Source organism: Phaenicophaeus curvirostris, chromosome 11, assembly GCF_032191515.1.
Source record: "Phaenicophaeus curvirostris isolate KB17595 chromosome 11, BPBGC_Pcur_1.0, whole genome shotgun sequence".
In the NCBI taxonomy this organism is placed as follows: Eukaryota; Metazoa; Chordata; class Aves; order Cuculiformes; family Cuculidae; genus Phaenicophaeus; species Phaenicophaeus curvirostris.
In genome coordinates, this window is record NC_091402.1 from 22,948,515 (window position 1) to 22,969,971 (window position 21,457).

At 43.3% G+C, this 21,457-nt stretch overlaps 2 protein-coding genes across 3 annotated transcripts in view; one reads left to right on the top strand and one right to left on the bottom strand.

The window, feature by feature from the left end:
• Positions 1-21,457, bottom strand: part of CENPP (centromere protein P) — an 88,138-nt gene that overhangs the window by 13,058 nt on the left and 53,623 nt on the right. The window lies entirely within an intron of this gene.
• Positions 886-14,488, top strand: ECM2 (extracellular matrix protein 2). 2 transcript variants are annotated; one of them, XM_069865426.1, is made up of 10 exons: positions 886-1,099; positions 4,155-4,448; positions 6,718-6,906; positions 8,196-8,678; positions 9,000-9,115; positions 9,942-10,077; positions 11,335-11,492; positions 12,152-12,291; positions 13,078-13,404; positions 14,130-14,488. In XM_069865426.1, exons 2-10 carry the CDS (start codon positions 4,178-4,180, stop codon positions 14,335-14,337), a joined length of 2,028 nt encoding a protein of 675 aa, XP_069721527.1. In that variant the 5' UTR covers positions 886-1,099; positions 4,155-4,177; the 3' UTR covers positions 14,338-14,488. The 2 variants fall into 2 exon arrangements, with proteins under 2 accessions (XP_069721527.1, XP_069721528.1); XM_069865427.1 differs by lacking the exon at positions 886-1,099 and adding an exon at positions 1,123-1,189.

Sequence of the window (21,457 nt, forward strand, 5' to 3'; positions counted from 1 at the left end):
ATGTGTTGAATATCTCTGCTCTTCTTAAACAGCTCCCGGTAAATTACTCAAGTATAATATTTCTTCTCTCAACATCACAAAGCAAAGCACAGCAGAAACTGAACAACTATGTTAGGAGACAATGTGTTTCCCGGTTCTCTCCACCACACACCGGTTAACAATTATGGTTAACTCAGCAGTTATACCATTCCATCTTTCTGTCTAAGCATTCCTCAGAGTACGAATTCAAGCAAACAACGCATTTTTAATGTCTGAAGAACTCAGACAACTCCATCTACCAGGTAAACCTGTCGTTTTGGAAGCTTAGCAGCCTCATCTGAACACTGTCAGCAGCTCCACCTGGGGAAGGAGGAGAAGGCTCTGCGGGTGCATAAAGGACTTGTGGTAAGGTACCATCCTTCCTTCACCCCCCTCCCACCCCCACGTTCAGTTCTGCTTGGATTCCAAACTTCCCTGCAGCTCTGCCTAGCTGTGCCTCAGGATCATGTTTCAGGATGTAATTAGCCTTCCAAAAAAAAAAAAAAGAAGGGAAAATGCTTCAGTGATTTTAGTTTCCATGCATAAGCTACAGCTTATGGCAAAATCCTTGCTGTAAGTGGACAAAAGAAAATTTTCCATGCCAAAATGGTGACAAAGAGGTTTGCTGCCTATAGACTGGGGCTGTGCAGGAGAGGAGGAAGAAAACACGATCTGAAGAAAGAAGTTCTAATTTTCATAAATGTTTTTATGTTAAGGTTACACTTGCCAAAATGTGTTATGTCTGTAAAATAAGAAATCAACATTAAAATTGTGCCACCTGGAAACCGAATTTCTGAATACAGAACTGAGTAAAACACACATTTGTGTGTCTTTTGAACCCCCTCCATTTTGCCGTTCCTTGTGCAGCTCTAAGTGCTGCGAGTTTCCAGCTGCTCCTTGTCAGCCTCCGGACCGAACGCATTGTGCTGCTCCTCATTTTCCTTGAGTGAGCGCTGGAGTTCTCCGAGAACGGAGTCGAGCCCATCGCTCGAGACGAGCACAGCGCTCCATCCCCAGGGAAAGGAGATATCGCAGCCCAAGGAACCGGCTAACGTGTCTCAGCAATCCCCTCGTGTCTCCGGTCGGTTTAAGATAGCATCTGATTTTGTTTCAGTTGCAACTGGAGACTAAATGACACCAAGCAGAGCCTGCTGTTAGGTTAGATTGCAAGGTAAAACATTTTCCATTTTCAATTACTGCTTAAAGCATGGTGTTGAATGGCTTAAACTACATGTTAACTTTGCAAATATGTGTGAATTAATGTGAGCTGTGTTTAGCAGAACTGAACATGAATGCTTTTCTCAAGTATGCAATGCCAGCTGCTCTGCTTTTTGTTCGGGTGAGTGTTTGCACGCACTTCGAGCTTTCACTGACTGGAAGTGCAATTAGTTTTGCTGCTATGGCTCAATGTAACTCATCTCTGTGCAATAAATGTAACGAAGAGTATGTGAAAAACTTCCGGTATCCCTTTACCACCCATGTATCATGAGAAATAACCATGACAGCTTAGAAACATGCTTGAATTTAGACCGAATAGCTAAAGAGAGTACTGGATCAAATCTGATGCTATGGTGCTTCTCAGGGGTCACTATAAAAATTGCCATTAATGTAACAGCGAAATGACACACGCTGCACTTACTGGAGATCAGCATTTTGAAAGCCACAAACTACTGAGCATGTGACATGATAAAAGCAGAGGTAATAAAGACATTTACACATCCTATGCATGCTCTAAACGTTTACGGGTAAAGGTATGGCCATGCAGTCACATTGAGAGCATTCGGCAACACAATCCAATAACTTCATCACAGCCACCTATAATGGCATTTTGACTGGCAACCATTTATTACAAAAGTCTTACAGGCCGAACAGCTTGAATATTCCCCAAACCCAAAGCTGATCGGCACTACACAAAGTACAGCTCGGTGATGGATAACCTGAGGATTCCAGACATGGGCAGTAAAGGCCTTTTCCTTGTATGACCTTCACAACCGGGGCCCTAAAACGTGAGCCAGCCTGTGTTAAATGAGCCAAGGAAAGACACTGAGGGACGCAGCTCAGCATCCTGCACGCACAGAACACCAGCTGGCTGGGAGCAGCAGCATTCACCTTTCAGTACTGAAAGAACACCTTGGTGGGAAAAAACTCCCCTCTCTGAGCAGAAGATTATAAAGGCATGCGATTTGGAGGGAGGCATGTTTGCTGTTTGTTTTTCTACTGGTAGTTATAATGTATTTTATGAAAACAAGTTTCACTTTGAAAGAACTGGATTTACCACAGAGTTTTACTTTACATTGAAGTCAACAGAAGAATGCTGTGACACAGTCTGTACAGTAAATGAACTGTAATTCACCCTATAATATTCCTGACTTTTAAAAATAAGTGCATAAAGAATGGAGGAGTATTTCAGCCGTGCTTGTGTCTCTCTGGCCACAGGCAGGAACGGCGCGATGCTAAACAAGCACAACGCAATGTAGCACCATCGTAACTGCATCGCTGTGGTGCTGTTAGACAGCACACAACACAACGTGACCATCACTGAGACCTCACTGACTCAGCAGGAGGAAAGCACATGTTCAAGGCTCCCTTTGCACACCCGGTTTTCCTAAGGGCTCTGCCGTGTGTCCCGTTCAAAGCATGGAACAGGTTCTACAGCCGGTCATTATCACACAAGCTCTAACAGCCTTCTGAGAGAGAACAGACAGCACCGGTGCATCACCTGGCCGAGCTTCTGCACTGTCCAACACACCAACAATCAGTACCTTCTGTACACAAAAGGCTGGTATGAAGTCTGTGTAACGTTCTGCAATAACTGATCTCCAACGAGTAGAAAGCAGTAGAGGAAAGGCTGGATTAATTGCAGAACCCTGCTCTTAAATAAGATGTTATGCCAATTTGTGACAGTTGCATTTCCAATTCCCTTTATAAGGGAAGGAAAATATCAGCTTAGCTTAAAAACATTCTGCAAATTCACATGTATTTGCTATAATATTTTAAAATAAAACATGCTGAACACAGAAATGACAATATTAGAAAGAAGTAAAAGCATCCTGTTCCAAGCTTATTTACTGCCACCTTCCTGCTTGAAAACAGAATACAAGGATGCGCTGGAAACTGTTAATAACAAACAATCCCACACCTTGTGTTAAAGGAAAGGCAACTGGTACCAAAAACCTGACCTAGTGTATGAAACGGAGAATACCAGGGCACACAAGCTTTTTAAACTGACCTGATCCTGGCACAGACACAGGGCGAGTTCCTGCGCTGATACTGCCCCGTGTTCGTACAAGGTGAGCAACTCCAATGAGACCGACTCCAAAGGGAACGCTGCACACAGAGCCAGGCTGAGGAACAGTAACAGAAGTGGGTTTTAATCCCCTTGAGACCTCCTCAGAGAAAAAACATGGACACGCTTGTCTTGGACACAAAGTGCTCCAAGTCTTGAGATCCTCACTAATTCTCAACATCACGGGAACACCGGTGTCTTCAGACTCTGCCACCTCCGTTGCAACAGGGCACAGGCCAAGAGCGTTTCCCTTCGTTTCGGCACAGTGCCGACAGAGCCATGACAACGCATCGATAACTCTGGATGTGCACGCACTGATTTCCATGCTGGTGTAGCCATCGCTTGGTCTGCTCTCCATGCACGCTGCAAACTGCTCTGTTTCAGAACGACATCTGTTGGTGACAGCAAACGGCATTTTTCTGTCCCAAGCATAACAAGACTCAACATAGTCATTTCAAATTGCTGAGAATGTAAATGCAGAACACAACCCATTATAGACTGAAGCTTTTAGCCTACTTATGCTTAATAAAACCTTGGCCTAGAAAAGCAGATGCACAACTAATTTTGATTGGAAAAGATACTTCGAAGCACAGTTTGCTTCGTTCGGTGCTCAGCAGATACAATAAACTACCCTTCTATCCGGCAGCATATTTGAACGTGGCTGCTGCCTGCAAGGGCAGGGACTCACAACATAAAATTTAGTTTAAAAGGGCAATTTCCTCCCAAGAGGACGCTTGGTTCCATTGAGCTGTCATGCACGAGTCCACCTGCTTTGAAAAGCACACCATTTGACTGACACGACCCTAAAAGCTCTCTGGGTATCTGATTTTCCTCTTTTTTCCCATTCCAGGGTACTTTGAGACACAGAAAATAATGCAGGTGACATCATTAGTCTCGTGTTTGCTACTTGTCTCTCTGTGCATCGAGCTCTCCTGCAGTGAAACCGGCGCCCTTCTCCGGAGGCAGAGGAGGAGGATACGCTCCAGGGGGCTGCCAAGGGGTTCCTCAGCAGGGCCAGGGATGGAGCCGCCAGCTCCCGCTGTGGCCAGCATACCACTTATTAACATCGATGACGGCGTGATGGGAGTCTTTAACTCTCTCATAGGTTTGGCTGGACAGGAATCCAGTTACAGCATCTTGCCAGGTAAGGGCAAAGCCCCTCCGCTACTCAGAGTGGGACGTTTTCTCTGTCTAAAAATCAGACAGTCATTCTCAAGATGAGAAGTTTGAATATCACTGTCTGTGTTTTTCAACAGTGAAACCCCAGTTATTGACCAATTACAACACTTCATTGCTTTTCATAGAAAAAGGAGTAAAGCTCTGTTGTGAAGAACTAGCACAGGGTTGTGTCCATGCTATAGCTAATAAATACAAAGACATCGACACTTCCATTCCAGAATGAAGAAGTTTTATGAAAAAAGTAAGAAGGTCCTAATTACAACTGCTCTAAATGATAATACAAGGATACGGTGATAATAACCTGTAACTGCTTGAAATCAAATGTATTTAAGTAAGGAGTTTTAATGGGAAAACTAGCAAAAGTCTTGACTGCAGCACTTCTAGTGTGCACTACAGGATTACCCTTATAATAGATGCTACTGATGTCAACCTCTAATTTAAAAATACTTGTTAAATTAAAGAGAGGAAAATAGCACATAACTAGGACACACTTCATGTAAGATATTCCAGCCTTGCTGTCAGAGGCCATCACTCATGCTGAAATAATGCAGGGTCCTTCTCCCCTCCCCGCCCTGTTCGCTTCTATCTGGACTTGCATCCAAAAGCTGAGCTAAAGCCACTGAACTCATTTCATTTGGAACTCCATGCTGAATTTACACCATATTTCCAAAGGTTAAACGACCCGCGCTCCTTTGCCAAAGACTTCAGCCACAAGGTATTTTTTAGTCTAGCTTTTAAAGTTCAAAATTTTTTCAAGTTAATGTCAGACTTGGAAAAAACAAAGTCTATTAAATAATAGAACACTATTATTAATCATACTTCAGAACAGAAGAAAATCAACCCCAAACTTGATTTTCATTTTCCTAGCTACTTATTTTGCTCTCAGTAGCCTAAGGAATGGTTTACAGGTATTGTGTGGGGCAAAAAATAACAGTTTAAATAGAAGTTTAATGGTAACCAGACATGTCTTCTTCCTCCATATAAAACCATGTGAACCATCTAAATTAACTTAAATAGTTGACTGCAATGTAAGAGAACTTGCAGTTGTCCTTTCCAAACTCCCATCCGCCCATGAGCAGTACAGAACCACTGGAGCACTTCTAGCTCTCAGCCCTTGCCTCTTCCCGCGACACCGGCACGCTGAGGTTCCCCAGTGGACAGAGGGTAGGGAGCACCTTGGGGTGCTCCTTGCTTGTGGGCTCCAGCAGAAGCACAAACAGCAGCTCTGCCAGGTGATAAAAGGCACCTCTCTGCCTTTGAGCATACACATCGGTCCCAGCTTTTTAAGGAATGCTCATGCACGAGATTGTTCATTAGAGTCTGCAGGGGCCACGGCAGCCTGATAACCCATCTCATTCCGCTTGTTCTCACACCAACGGCAGATGCAGCCTAGTAGCTTAAACAAAACAAAGAATTTAAGGAAGCACGGAAGAATTTCCATTGCGAGCCAGATATGTTCCTCTGGCACCGCTGACGTTTTATTGTTTAACATGAGAAAGTGCACTGTTCTCTTTGTGTTTCCTTTGGAGATTATTTAAAAGAAATATTGTGGCTTCCTGGCACGCACATAAAAACCCGAAGTCAGCATCCAGCAAACAGCTGGATAACAGACACCTGGGTGGAACGACAAGGGACCCGCAGCCAGCAAGCGCTTGGCCTGGGCCAGCTGCTCTCCTCCTTCTGTTAACATGGCTTGAGCTGATTAGAGCACGGCTTCACCCAGCTGAAATTATGCACACGTACACTGGATCTTGGAGAAAACAAGATGCAACCGTTCAAAAACTTCATTTCTCCCTCTTTCCATCCCAAGCACAAGTTAAATCAAAAGGATAACTTTTAAAATGTAAGGAATATAGAGAAGCATCCAAACAGGATGATTCTGATAATTACATTTTATGCTAGAAAACAGGTTCTTATCTGACAGCCTTCATGCAGGAGGCAAAGGAGCTGTGAGGCCGTGAGCAGTGGTGGCTCAAACATGTGAACTGTGTGCCAACCTCTCGACTGCCTGCACAGCTGAGAGGCCAAGACCAAACGCGGATGCAGACTGCTAATAAGCTGAAGAAAATACAGCTATGAAAAATAAGGAATAAGGATAAGATACTTAGAATAGGGCATATTTGTCATGGTTTCAAAGTGAGGACAAAATAGTCGTGTGTCTTTCCAAAATCCAAAATAAACACTGGGCAGTTTATTTCCATTTAAGCCATTTCACTCCAATTTTCTTTCCCTAGGAAAGCAGGGGCACTGCACAGCCAACGGGATGATTCTGTACGACAAAGCCGTCTGGTCTCCCAAGCCCTGCGTTACCTGTCTGTGTTCAAAAGGAGAAGTGATCTGTGACACAGCCGTGTGCCACCCTCTGCGATGTCCCATCGCTATCCTACCTGCAGGAGAATGCTGCCCGGTCTGCTCTGACGCTGGTACCGTACACCCCCACACTAGTACTGTTTTAAACCTACCTCATGCAAAACCTAACACAGATGCTATATTTAATGATACCGAGGAGCACAAGGTACACATTATCCTTCCATAGAGAAAACAAACCCGAATTACGTGACAAAAACAGGGCTTTGTAGTTTCTACTCAGGCTGACTTCCGTTCCTTAGAGTGCAGTGGCCATTAGGGGAGTCTGACAGAAGAGTTAAAGAAAAAGTGTTAAGCGTGCAATAGAAGGATAATTATATCGCTTTGTCTAGTTCCCCCTTTCTGCTTCTGCCCTCCTATCTTTACAAAATACTGCTAAACGTACAAAGAAAGAACATCTGGTTACATTTTATATCCCACTGGATCAATGAATAACTACTCGCTAGTACTAATGTATTGGCCATACAGAATAAATATACAGCTCACAGGCTGGTAAATCTCTGTTAGGGGTGTTAGAGATGCAGCAGTTTGATAGAAATCAAGAGAAGGAAGCGAACTCACACAAGGAACACCAGAACTACAATCTTGCTGCTTCTTCATAGAAATGTAAGCAAAATTAGTATCTTTGGAAAGAAAAGGAATGAAGGACATAAAGATGAAATGTGATTTCCTTCACCCACTGCCAATGCCCCATCTGCAAAGTGCTGAACTTAACCTCCTCTTACTGTAAAAACAGCACCTTGCCTCCTGTGCTTGTCTCACACATGTGAGACATTAACACTCTGAGACAGCACAGAAATTAACTGTAGGGCTCGATGTCACGTTGGCAGAAACAACGGAGCTCCTTTGATTTGAAATGCCCTGCTACACGAGTGAAAACTGTGCTTTGGTGAGGGAGTTGACACAGTCCCCTGGCGCGCTGCCCGCCCGCAGCCAGCAAGTCCTAACCTTTGTGAGCTGGATTCAGATTACCTTCCTTGCCTCCCAGGCGCAGCCTTTTTCCTCTTCAGACACCTCCATCAACACAAAAACTTAACTAATACAGTAGTTTGAAAATAATGAAGGTTATATTAATTTCCCTGTTTTCTGGAGGTGCAATGAATTATCCACGTCTACGCCCTGCTCTGTAGGCTTGGCTTAATCCTTTCTCAGCCAAAGTACGCCTCTGCTGTCAAGCAGGAATGCAAGACGATTTTTCATCTTTTGAAATCATATTCTAAGGGGAATACTAGTCTTCTCTAGTTACCATATTTTTACTACACACAGGGAATGATGTTTACTAAAACTTTAGTTTCATATCCTCTTATCAGACAACTGTTGTGTTATTCTCGCTGCCTCTGGTTAGCCTCCTCTTCGGACTCAAGCATCATTTCGCTGGACGACACAAGCGAGTTCTCTGGTGATGTTCCAGAACCCACCGACCTGGACAATGCCAATGTGTTGCCATCAGCGCGCACTCACACTGAAGAAGATGAACTGCTCAGGACAGAGGTGGTAGAGTTTAAAGAGAAAGAAAGTCATAAAAAGGGTGCAAAGAAAAGAAAAAGGAAAGGCAAAAAACATCAGCAGAAGCATAAAGCCCATCGCAGAGCAAAGCGGCCCATTGCAAGACAGGAACCTGCAGAAGAAGAGACACCATATGACATCCATGAAGATGATGGTACTTTCAGAATGCCACCTCATTTCCCAATTCCTGTTCCACCCATGGAAGCTCCTCCTTTGCCAGCTGGATGTTCCACCTCGGACACCACAGTAAGCTGCATTAATGCCAAACTGACACAAATACCACCCATCTCAGACCCTGATCTGACAAGTCTGGACCTTACAGGTAATCAGCACGTCTGCTTTGCACAGCTTTTCTCATGGAAGTAGCATTATCCATTCCCGATGCACTCAACAGCAGCATTAACACTTTGTCGTTCGTCATCATAGAAATGTGTTTGAATGAATGTTACAGCTACACCTCTAAAATAATAAATTGAAAATGTTAGATGTGCTGACTAGTGTTTAAATACCACATGAATCTATCTACACACAATTATTGTATGTAATACAGCTATTTTTGTAACATATTTTTTGCATACAATGCTACACAGCTCAGACACACTGTAATCCATAACTGAAACTATTGTCTGGAATTCTGTCCTAGGCAACAGTATCACTGCTATCTCAGATGAAGCATTCAATGGGATACCTAATTTGGAGTGGATTGATCTGAGTAAAAACAATATTACCTCTCCTGGCATAGGTCCACGCGCATTCAAAGTAAGAGAGCCTAACTTTACTACAAGCAGTAATTAAAGCATGGCAGTGAGGCATCAAGGCCTTGCTTCTTCAGGCAAGATGAATACAAAAAGCATATGAATAACAAACTGACCCACCACAGTATGCTTTAATTTTGTCTCCTGCCGTGTGCAGTCAGGCTTCTTGCAGGACTGCCTGTACCCCACCTCCCTCCATGACATGAACAGCTTCAGTTCTCACAGCTCCTATGAGATCAAAGCGGATGGAAAAGACAGACTGGGAAGGTGCCTCCATCGTGAAATAAATTTTGATGAGGCTTACATTGCACCAGGCAGTTGAGACAAAACTGGAGGAAAGCAGGATTCAGTAGAACCACTGCTACAACTCCGCCTGTTGAGAAATGTTCGCTTCTGCACGGTGACTGATGTGCGCTGACCAAAATCAAGTGACGATAACTTTCATACCAATTTTAAAGCTGGTTCAAGTAATAAAAACCCTCAGTCACAGAAAAAGTTGCTGTTGTTACACTTGAGTAAATTTGCTGATGCACATAATCCCATCAAGAGCAGCTACAGCTGAGAGCTGCAGGGCGGCCTCGGGAAAAGCTGACGTGCTCAGTCAAGCTCTCCCAGTTACATGATACACTAACTGGCACCTCTGTTAGCAGCCAGCACAAAGAAACCAATTAATCAGACCAATGGGAGAAAACCAGCTTTTACTCAAAACACTGGATACTGGCATACTGCTGCTGAAAATCTTCAAAATGCTCACTGTGATTACACTGTATGCTTAACCATATAGTTTACACCTGATAATCTAAGTTCTCTTCTTCATCCCTGTGATTAAGGTCCTGAAAAAGCTGAAACGTTTGTATCTGGATGGGAATCTGCTGGTACATGTTCCCTCTGAATTGCCATCAACTTTGGAAGAAATAAAAATAAACGATAACCACCTCCATGCCATCGATGAAGATGGCTTAAAAGGTACGTGGAAAATTAATATCAGTCACACAAAAAGATCACAATAAATACAAAAAGCAGAATATTCTACCACAGTCATCTGGTTTGGTACAACCAGAAAGATAATCACTAGCTTCTAAGGGCCACATTTGCAAAAGGCACCAAAAGTGGAAAGACTTGCATGGAAGTTTTTTAAAACTACACTTTCCCTTCTTATGCAACTGCTCCTCTGCCAGAGTAGCTGATCTCTAAGGTTACATGCTCAGCTGGATTTGAAGTGTGCTGGAGATTCCTACTGTGCTGAACCCTAACCTGATTCCTTTATGAGTGGTGAAACTATTTCTGCTGTTTCTGAAATTGCATGGAAGCAAACAGAATTTGATGGGCATGAAAAATAGGGCAGAACATATTTAGAGAAAACCACGACCATTTTAAGCCAAACTAAATATGGGCTGATAAAAAAACCCCAAAATACCCATCCATGTCATAATTCACCTGACCTTTCTGCTCCTTTTCCACTCCTGTCAAAAGGATCCCCATGGAAACGGGATCCAATCGGTGACCCAGCTCCCCGTGGAGCAACAGAAACGCCCGAGCTAAGAGAAGGTAATGTGGGCAAAGGGCTGCGAGAGCCTTTGAGTCTGAAAGGATCCAACTGCATCGGTAGGAGGAGCTATACACAGCTTCTGGGAAATAAAAAGTTAATTGAATGATGTGAAGGAGGCACTTACTGCTACGGAAATAGAACTCCTTGCCCACGTGCACTGCTCCGCGCTGGTCTCAGCTGTGGTCTGCGCTGGGCGCTGAGGAGAAGCAGCTACCGGCCACGAGGGTTCTCGGCACAGTGCAGTGAGTGGCTGGAAGAGCTCAGGCAGGGAGGGAAGATGTGAGCCCAAAGCCAGAGTAACACCCCGAGCATCACGCGTGAACTGGGGACCCGTGGGCATCACCGGGCACCTGCGCGGAGCTCAGCACCCGCACAGCATCAGAGCCCGGGCATCCCCACGCCTCACCGGGAGGGATACAGCCGAGAGGGCAGCCCCATCCGCAGTTGGACACCTGCCTCCTTTCCCATCCCAAGCGTGAGAGGAAGCTACAAGCAAAGCTCTGGTCAGGCTCTGAAGTTCTGCAGACTAATAAACAGGAGATAACAAATCACTGCATTCCATCACTGCTGAGAGCCAATCTGAGCTGTGCTTGAGACGGTTAAATTGTGAACTTGCACTTTAACAAGGTAGGAGATGGCATTATCTAACAAAAATCCCAACTGTTCCTCCCTAGATCTAAAGAACTTGGTCACCCTGGAACTGGAAGGGAATAAACTCAGTGAAGCAAACGTCAGCCCTTTGGCCTTCTCGCCTTTGAAAAGTCTCTCTTATTTGAGACTGGGAAGAAACAAATTCAGAATTATCCCACAAGGCCTGCCTGCCACTCTTGAGGTAAAACCGACCCTGAAGTCGTCGCTCTCTTTCCCCACAGCCCCTCAGTTCCGTTCAGAGGCCCCACGCCTATTCCAGTCGTTGCTCCCTCTCTGTCCCCCGTCCTCTCTGTCCCACCCCACGAGCCGCTAGCGGGAGCTCAGACTGTGTAAACCAGGCAGGTCTGATACACTGCAGGCTCATGGCATTTTGTAAAACACTAACATTTTATATTCCTACAAATCTGACCATTTCAGAGCTCATGAGCATCCAGCAAAGAGATTAAGAAAGCAAAACTCTGAACGTCTTCCTCACTAAGAGCTTTCCACAACGAAACCATTACACCCTCCTATCAATCTCCCCCTTTTGCCTTGCTCTGCACCCTGACGCTGCCCCACGTCAGGCGACCCACGAGATACAACTGGGTTTTGATGTCATGTCTCAAAGCAAGTTGTATCCTCACAAATGAATTGCTTCGAAAAACTGCATTTCTGAATGTGACACAGCAGCAACAAACGGACTCCGGTCCTGACTGTTATTTCTTTATCCAGAAAGACAGGGAACTTTTCCTATAGCAGACAGGGAGCAGGGAGGACGAGCAACAGCTACACTTTGAATTCACAGTGGGAAAGAACAGCACATTTTGCTCTCACGAAGTTTCTTTCCAAATGCACCTACAGGAGCTATACCTTGAGAACAATCAGATTGAAGAAGTGTCAGAAATTTGCTTTAACCACACAAGAAACATAAACGTCATCGTGCTAAAGCACAACAAATTAGAAGAGCACAGAATAGCACCTTTGGCTTGGATAAATCAAGAGTAAGTATGAATAATTTAAAATATAATTTTCTTTGTCATTAGTGAGTCAGATGAAATATTTGCACTTCGTTACATTTCACTGTAAATTGGAGTTCTCCCTTGATTTGCTAGTTTGCCTTACTTAATTTGTCTTACTTTGTTTAAATGGTATGACCTACAACATGTTCAGTCAAATTTCAGACAAAAAGGTCTTCTTCTGACCATCCAATCAAAAAATGAACATTAATTATCAATACATTTATACGATGATTTGGTATTAACAGATCCTTATCACACTGTTGGCTTCTGGATTTGTGAACTGCTCAGTCTGAAATCACCACGCTGTTCTTCGCAGTTCTCTCAGCTTGGGAAGTGAGGCACAGGGTGAATCTAAAGGAGCTCTAGAATGAAAGTTAAATATCCAAGGCAGCAGAATAACAACTGAGTCCCTGGGTTGTTATCTATTTTCTGGTGTTCACTGTTGCAGTTCAGCCATGCTGATCAACTGCTAATTAGTCCCTGGGGTTTCCTCTACCCAGCCTTCTCTCTGCTCATTCCCAGAGACTCCTTCCCATCGGAATCACTGTGCTTGACCAATAATTAGTGACTTCCATTCATCATGTTCGCAGAGTGATCATGCATGACCATATTGCATCAAACGAATTCTGTCCTAATAACAGAAATAGATTTCCCTTTGCGATGGGGTTTTTCTGTAATCCCCTTAAGACTGACTTGTACAGACTGGAGCATTAACAATGCCGCATGCTGTAATGTTTCCACCTCATTTCCTTTTCTCCTTCAATGCAGGAACTTGGAGTCAATTGATCTCTCTTATAACAAGTTATATCATGTTCCCTCCTACCTGCCAAAATCTTTACTACACCTGGTACTCATCGGCAATCAGATTGACAGGATTCCGGGGTACGTCTTTGGTCACATGAAGCCAGGGCTGGAGTACCTGTACCTGTCCTTTAACAAACTGACCGACGATGGAATTGACCCGGTGTCATTTTTTGGAGCGTATCACTCTCTAAGAGAGCTGTTTTTGGATCACAATGAATTAAAGTCCATACCATTTGGAATTGATGAGATGAGAAAATTACGTTTTCTAAGACTGAACAACAATAAAATAAGGTAATTTCCCTGCTCTTTGCTACTTTACTGCCATTCCAGTAGCTGACATAAAACAGCCTTTAAGGACTTCTGACTTTTAAGTAAATCTTTTAAGTAGATTCTGCAGGAGGCGCTAACTCCTGCATTCCCTACTGCAATGTTTCTGCACATAAGAGAAAAGCCAGACTTCACTCCTCCTCACAGCTCTCCAAGATGCTCACAGAGGTGCTGAGCACCAGTTCTGTCCAGGAACAGGACCTGTAGCACTGCCAGGGCCATGTGTCCGTGGGCAGCTCAGCAGGCAGGACACAGCTCCTGCCTCTCCTGCTCCTGGGCCAGAGCCCACGCTGGTTACGCAGGAACAGGATGAGCCCTCGGCTGCTGCTGACTGGGGAAAGAGGCCTCCAGCAGGGCTCAGCCAGCCCCAGGGCTGCCTTAGGTGCTCTCTGGTTTGTCTGCACAAAGCAAAGGAAGGATAGACGGAAGGTCTTAGTGTGACACACAGAAAGCTCTCACTCAGCTGCACTCGGCAACGCTTCCCTCGGGAAGACCCAGTATATGACATACCTGGGAAAACAATGTAAACACAATCCTAAAAAGAATGACTGGTGAAATTCCTCAATCCATATATGATTGAGGAAATTTAATGTACTGATTAACATTTCCAAAGCTCTAAATTAACATAATTGATGAAATTATGAGTGAACTTGACTGATCAAAATCTCATTCCGCCCCCAACATCACAGGACGGTCCCTCCGGAACGCATCTGCAGGACTCAGGTCGGTGATGATGATGTTCGTGAGAGCAGCGAAGAGGAGGAGACTGCAGAGTCACGTTTGGAACACGTTCACCTTGAGCACAACTATATCAACACCAGACAGCTATCGCCGCATGCCTTCTCATGCATACGGTCCTACTGCAGCGTTGTTCTTAAACCACAGAAGATCAAATGAGCACCCAGCACTCGTGCTGAGATCCCAGTCTCTAGGAACACTGTTTTATTTATTCTCTGCTACTAACAGGCCTGCTTACTTCTGATTTAATCCCTTCTTACTCCTATAAATAAGATACAGTGTATTATATACTGAAGTAAGGTAGCAGTTTATTCCTTAATAATTTCATTATAAAAATATTAAATGTAAAAACAAAGCTCAAGATGATGCAATTTTTTTTATTTCTATGGGCAGAAATTCCTTGGACACGATCGGTCAAAGTGTGCCCCAGACACACCCTCCCAAGTTACAGGAAGGAACAATTAATTTCTATGTGGATACTTCTTTTTTTTTAAAGCAAAGAGCATTTGGAATTCTTTTTCAACCCTGTGAGCGGTAGGTCCCTTCCATTTGTACAAGTGTTGCCAGCTTTTTACGCTGCACAGGGGCAGAGTCATGCTGCCCACTTAGGGACTAATTAGACTGTCCCAAAAGTTTAAACTCTTCAGTGAGTGGGTTTTGAAAGCTTCTGGATAGTCATAAATCATTTCAGAGGCAACGGCGATAAGGCCATCTCAGCAACACATTCTACAACAGTGTTTACAAAATTTGTTTCCATAGGAAGGAGTTCAGTCTCTTAAAGATTTTTTTAATGTCCGAGTTCAAAGCAAAGGAGCATTTTTAATATTCCTCTCTAGGTTTTGATATTATAGTTTTTCCCTAAAGTGGTCAAAATTTGATAAAAAGCAGTTAATTTTTTTACTTTAAAGAACAATTTCAACAAAAACTGAAAGCAATTCTAACATCTTTCGTATTTCTTGAACCCTGCAGCCCCTTGTAAGAGCAGGCTAGTGTAGGAAACGATTACAGGGAACTGGCACGTCATTATTCTTCATGCAACCTGTCCCCACTTTCTCCTGGGCTGTTCTGAGGCACAAACAGAGCCGCTCTCTTTTCCGCAGCACGGTACGTGTGCTGCCTGATAACGGCTGCTACAGAGGGATGAGAACACAGGGAGACATGGCTGGACAAGGACTGACTTTTTTAAAGGCAGATAAAAGCTGTGAGTAATGGCACATCCTTAAACCTTCTAGGGACGGGTATCGACCTCCGACCTGTAATGGTCTCTTAGCAAAACATTCAGACCCACAAGACCCACTACAAAATCTCCACTGGATTTGCATGGGATAACAGTGCTAAAATATAGATGACTAAAGATTTATTGCAACCATTAACACATTTTTCTCACCAATATGCACTTTTTTGCTTTTAAGATACCATAAAAGTGAATTTTATGCAAGTCATTTGTCTAAGATTTTTCCTTAAGCATTTTGGATGTGGGACGCAACAGTAGCAGAGGCCAAAGACCAAGAAGGAGAAAGAAGCCAAGGGAGGAAGGTTATGCAACAAGCAGGTGCTTACTCACTTATGGAATACATGGGCAATTAAACTTGGATAACATTTCCATATGGCAAATGTAAACAGTGCAATTCTTCTATTTGCTCTTCAAAACTACTGACTACATTTGAAGTAAAATGGGCTTTATTAGAGAAAAAACTCACTGTTGTTGAACAGTGAGCCTCAAAGGGCTTTACAAAGAAAGTGAATGGGCTTATCACAATTTTACAGCTTCTGACAGCGAGATATAGTGAAATGACCTGACCGTTCCTGGTCAAAAAATATATGGGAACAAATTCAGAACTTTTGGCCACCAGCAGGACAAATGCAGGAAAGGACAGCTCAACACAAACTCCCCATAACTTCTGTTTACTCTCTAAAATATATTTGAGCAAATAATTAGTTTTTGCAGGCTTGCACTGGAAATGAATATACTTCAAGAAGGCAATTAGCTGGAGAATGGAATATAGATCTGCTAAAGAACTATGAGACCCACAAGTCTCATTCAGTAGCACGGCCCACACCCTGTATCAGCCAGGAGATCTTTTGTGGATCCAAAACAACTTGCTTGGACCTCAGCCATACCAGTCCTCTGAAAATTCCCCAAGTCTGACAGAAGCAGGCACCATGTGAACTTATAGTCTGGGCAGAAGCTCACTTGAGATCTACTGGGAAGGTCTTGACATTATTCCGAGCTGGCTGGAATAACGACCGCCCGCAGAAAGTCCCTGTATGCGCACCAGCAAGTCCCTGATGAGAATGTGCTTTGAGGAAGAAAGCTGCTAAAACCATCGTGGAACAATTTTGACAGTTGGATTTGGGTAGGTGCATAGAATACTCTTGTTTCTCCTGCTCTCCAGATGCAGATGAAGCTGTGATTAGTACACACAGATCAATTCAAGAGAGAACAAGCTGCTAAGGCTGCAGATAAGTCCCATCAGAATGTTTTAACCATTTCAAAGAGGAAACTACTCAAAGTAGGGCAAAACCCTGAATACAATGTTTTTAGTAACCCAGCCAGTGACTGACTTGAACTCTGGTTTTGCACGCAGGAAGCATTTAAAGATCTCATGGGCCACAACCAGCAGCCGAACGTGTAACCTACACTTGTCTGGAAGAAGCCCTGCAGTGCAGGCTCACTGTCTTCTTGAGAAGTGAAAAAGGTAAAAAGACCATCCAAAAAGACTAGTTCATAATTATGTTTTGACAGGTCCAGTAGACAGATTCCTGTTTCCCAAAGAACAAAACTGAGAGATCCTGCTGCTGTTGCTTATTCAGTAACATTAGCTTCGATTACTGCCAGCCACCATGAAATCCCAAACTCTCCATTTCAAGGGGAAAGTCTTTAATTTTACTTCTCTTGGCACACTGGAAACCACTTTAAATGGGGGAAAAAACAACGGGCATGTGAAATAAGAGCTCTGATTGAATGTTGTCAACAACTTCTGTACAGCTGCAAGGCCCAAAATCTTGTGGAAAAATGTTGGAACAATTTCCATCTAAAAGTAGTGAATACATCACTTACAAAACTCTAAAATGTATTAAACAGATCTCCTTTTCCACATTAAGAAATGGTCATATGATCAAACTGAGTTTAGCCTTTTATTTTCCTAATAAATTTACATCCTACTCAGAAGTTTTATCCCAACAACTCAGGCATTGAGCAGCTACACCTAAATGCTAGCAAGCACAATTTTAACGATTCAGTAACAACTGCTGTGATGAAATTCAGTGGAAATGCATGGCTTTACTGATCCCAAGAGACATGGCCTCGTTCCACGTGTAATGCTCCTTGCTGACAGCCACCCTGTGCCCACAGACCCATAAAGACTTAGCACTATTTTCTCCTTTTCAGTTTAAGAAATGAACAGAGAATATCAAACAGAAGTTTTCATAAACACCTTCCATCACACGTGACCCAAGATGAACAAGCTGCAGCAGTTACTACACAATTAAATTTCCTTCGGGAAACATCCGGGCATCACTGTGCATCCCTGCAAGAGCTTACTCAGCCCAGCACTGCAGAAAACGTTTTTGATCACACCAAAACCCAGTTCATGATAAATTACCATCCATTTTATCCTACTGAAACGCTCCAGTCAGTAAAGCAAAACTAAACCAACAGATTTGCAGCAATACGGTGTCAGCTTTTTCCAGTCTATGCTGGGTGTGAGGAGCGAGGCAATGGGAGCAATGACTGAATATTGCTTATTTATTTATCACAAAGCCCAGTAACTGCTGGGCTGGGCTCAGAAAATCAGCTGACATGAGAGCTGCAAGGGCTTGGCTGTTTGCTCCTCTCAGTAAAGCTACAAATCAGTGATGTTCTTGACTGATGCTTTGAATCCAGACCTACAAGTGGCCAAGCCACCACGGAAGCCACAGAGGACATAAACGTTCTTCATCCTCTCTACAAGTGAGCAAACACTCAGGAGCTGAGTGAATTCCCCACACCAATGTTCTTCTAGTCTGCTTGAGCCATCCGGACTACATTCATTAAATGAATTTCATTAAAAGAATGGAGAGTTTAAGAATTACATTAAGTAAATCAAAGCGTTAGCAGTTACAATATTTAAAATATTCATCTTAAAAATATTGACTTTATAATTTCTTCTTTAGTAGTCTGTCATGTAAGGAATTTCTACAGCCGCTGAATAAATGATTCCTGTAGGCTAGTAGAGCTCCCATTTTGTTTGTGTTTAATTCTTTGCACAGGACACAGATCGACGCAGATCCCCCAGTTCTTGAATGCAAACATTTCTGTAATTCATAGCTACTGATTTCAGTCATTGTTTACATTAACAGAGCTCTGATAGAGTTAGGAAGACTGGCTACCAATGCGCTGTTCTCTACAAAGCCCTTTGAAGCAGTTCTCTTAATGACGAGAAAAGAACTGTCATTCCAGGTGTGAGCATCGTGAGCCCCCGTACAGAAACCTGCAGGCTTTGCATGCAGCACTGCCCAAACAGATCTCTGCTGCTCTGTGGGAACTTCTCATAGGAGAGTGGTTCCTAGGAAAATTATATAAAAGCTGACTTATTTTTTCCACATACAGCTCGTTTTCTCAAAGGAGCAATACTGAACACAGCTGTGGAAATACTGGGTATTCATCAAGACTATCAACCAGGGCAAGGATCTTCTGAGTGGATTGTGTAATCATATTTTTAAAAGATTAAGATCAGGCAAAAGGATTAACATGGACTATATTTTTCTCACAGCAGCTTCTCCAAAATCCTGAAAGTTGGCCACCCTGTTACATTTTATCCTCTGACCTCTGTTCCTTAAAAACCTTCATAGCTAGGGAACGGCTGCCCTCGTGAATATTTCATGGTTCGAGTCCCCTTTTAAATGGCTGTTCCTTAGAAATCTATAGGGCTTGCTCTCTCCTAATAGCACTTGGTTCTGAGCCTCACTAGAACTTACTCACCACCACCCCTCCAGGGAATACTCTTGTTCCATTTTTTTCCAGCACAGTTTGGCTCTTGTAACTAGGCACTTGGGAAGCAAGACTTTTCCTCTTTCAATTAGACCAATTACTCTTTGGGTCTATATAAAACGTTAAAGTCTATAATAGTCCTCGCACATTTCCACAGCTGAACTACAAATGTTCCATGAAGTGTTTCCTTTTGGTCTGAACTTGCCACCCACTCATTTCTTTCCTGTTAACCCAGCTTTTGCATTGGAAAAGGCAAAATAATTTTTCTTTTTTTCTCCCTTGATGCCCTATGGGTTCAAATAGATCTGTGTTGCTTACATTATATATTTATTTTGAAGGCCTCTGGTAAGATCTTAAATGAAAGAAGCATTAGTTAGTTCTCTGATTTAGCTGAACTAAATTTCTCTCCACTTCCTGAGCAAAGAGCAGCCCATGGTCTCACGTGAGGAGACATACATAGAAATTATAACGACCATGAAACGAAAACCTCGTTGCAGTACGACTCCAACGTGACAAATCACAAAGATATCATTTGCTTGTTTAAAAAAGAAAAGTCATACATTGGTTGGGCAGGCCTCCTTTGTGCAGTCAGAGCTACTGCATTCGGCTGTGGGCAAGCCGAGTGGAAACTGCCCTTTGCGGGATAGAAGTGTTCAAGAAAAAAATAACAGCCTCTGCTTTGCAAATTGTTCTGCAAAAATATCCCATGTTCCACACCGCAAGTCAACACGTAGTTATGCCATATGTTTGCTTTCCATTGACATAAGCGTTTCCACCGAGTGGTAACAGCAACTTCTATCAACTGGGGAATTGCTGTCTATGATAAAAACCAGTGCAAACCCATCTAGGGGACCAAACATCTTAACCATACATTCCTGCATTCCCAAACAAGTACCTTGGAAAACAGCACGTTAAGGTATTTGCAGACAGAGCTACTGTCACTGCGTCCAGGAAACACCAGCAAGACCCTCTGACAATACTCACAGGAACCAAACAACATCTAAGAACACAGGACTGGCTCACTGACATAGTAGGGAAATCGGTTTCCTATGGAGATGATGTCTTTCTCTTCATCAGTGATATTTCTGTAAGCTTTCGTTTCAGCTGCTCCGAAGTAACGTCATGTGTTTCAAAGCCTGTAAACAAACTCAGGCTGGAGATCTTCCCAGAAATATTGTTTCTTTTGCCATCTCCAAAACACAGCATATGCTCAAAGTACATGCAAACACGGGCCCATGTTCTTCATCAGACATAACAGTGCCAAATGCAGCCAATGAATGTTAACAATGGGATGTTTACTGCTGCCATTTCTCATAGTCATCACAAACTGGGTCACTCATCTCCTTTCGGATCTCTGAATTTCTGATGCAATATAAATCACTGTGGCCGATAAGTAAAGTTAGGGAAAAGCATAATACCAAATTTAATTATCATCAGACTAACTTACTTTGGATGCTCTATTTACTTTTTTTCTGGAATACGAAGGACTGGAAGGCCATGTTTCTTTTTAGTGAAACCTACCAACTCAATGGATATTGATGGCAGCTGCCACTTCAAATGTTGCCTTTGTGTTTGGAACAACGTGAACATAGCAAAATCACAGAATCATACAATAGTTTGGGTTGGAAAGGACCTTAAAGATCGTCCAGTTCCACCCCCCGGTGATGGTCAGGGGCACTTCCCACTAGGTCAGGCTGCCCAAGCCCCATCCAACCTGGCCTTGAACATCTTCAGGGATGGGGTATCCACAACTTCCCTGGGAAGCCTGGGCCAGGACCTCACCCCAAGTCCTTCTCTGTAGGGCTGTTCTCAATCACATCATCCCCATCCTGTATTGAAATTGGGGATTGCCCCAACCCAGGTGTAGGAAAAAGCTAGCTGTGTGTAAGAAAACTTACTCATCTGCACTTCCACATCGTTCACACTGGTTGTTAAAACCAAGGGGAAAATGGAAGAAACCCCACCATTTGCAGATGGCGAGGTTTTATTTTTTTTAATTGTTAAACTTTGGCAGAGTAAACACTTAACACTCGGCAAGGAATTGTTGTGCTCAGTCCAGCCTGTATTCTGAAACAGAAAATTTTCCTTCAGAACTTACTATCGGAGTGATTCAGTAGTTTGGCTCTGGCTGCAGAACTTTTCGCTTTAACTACTGTTTGATTTTCCATGAAAGAATGTCTGGTGTCTCCAACACTGCAAGGCAGATAAACATCCATTTTCTGTAAAAATGCCGTGTAACATTATCCAAACCTGTAAGCAGCGTCAAAAGGAAGGCCAAGAACGACTGGCATGGATGAGGACCAGAAA

Coding starts and splice junctions, on each gene's coding strand:
- ECM2 (XM_069865426.1), top strand. CDS start 4,178: ATGCAGGTGACATCATTAGTCTCGTGTTTGCTACTTGTCTCTCTGTGC. Junction 9,116..9,941: donor TAGGTCCACGCGCATTCAAA/GTAAGAGAGCCT, acceptor CCTGTGATTAAG/GTCCTGAAAAAGCTGAAACG. Junction 12,292..13,077: donor TTGGCTTGGATAAATCAAGA/GTAAGTATGAAT, acceptor CCTTCAATGCAG/GAACTTGGAGTCAATTGATC.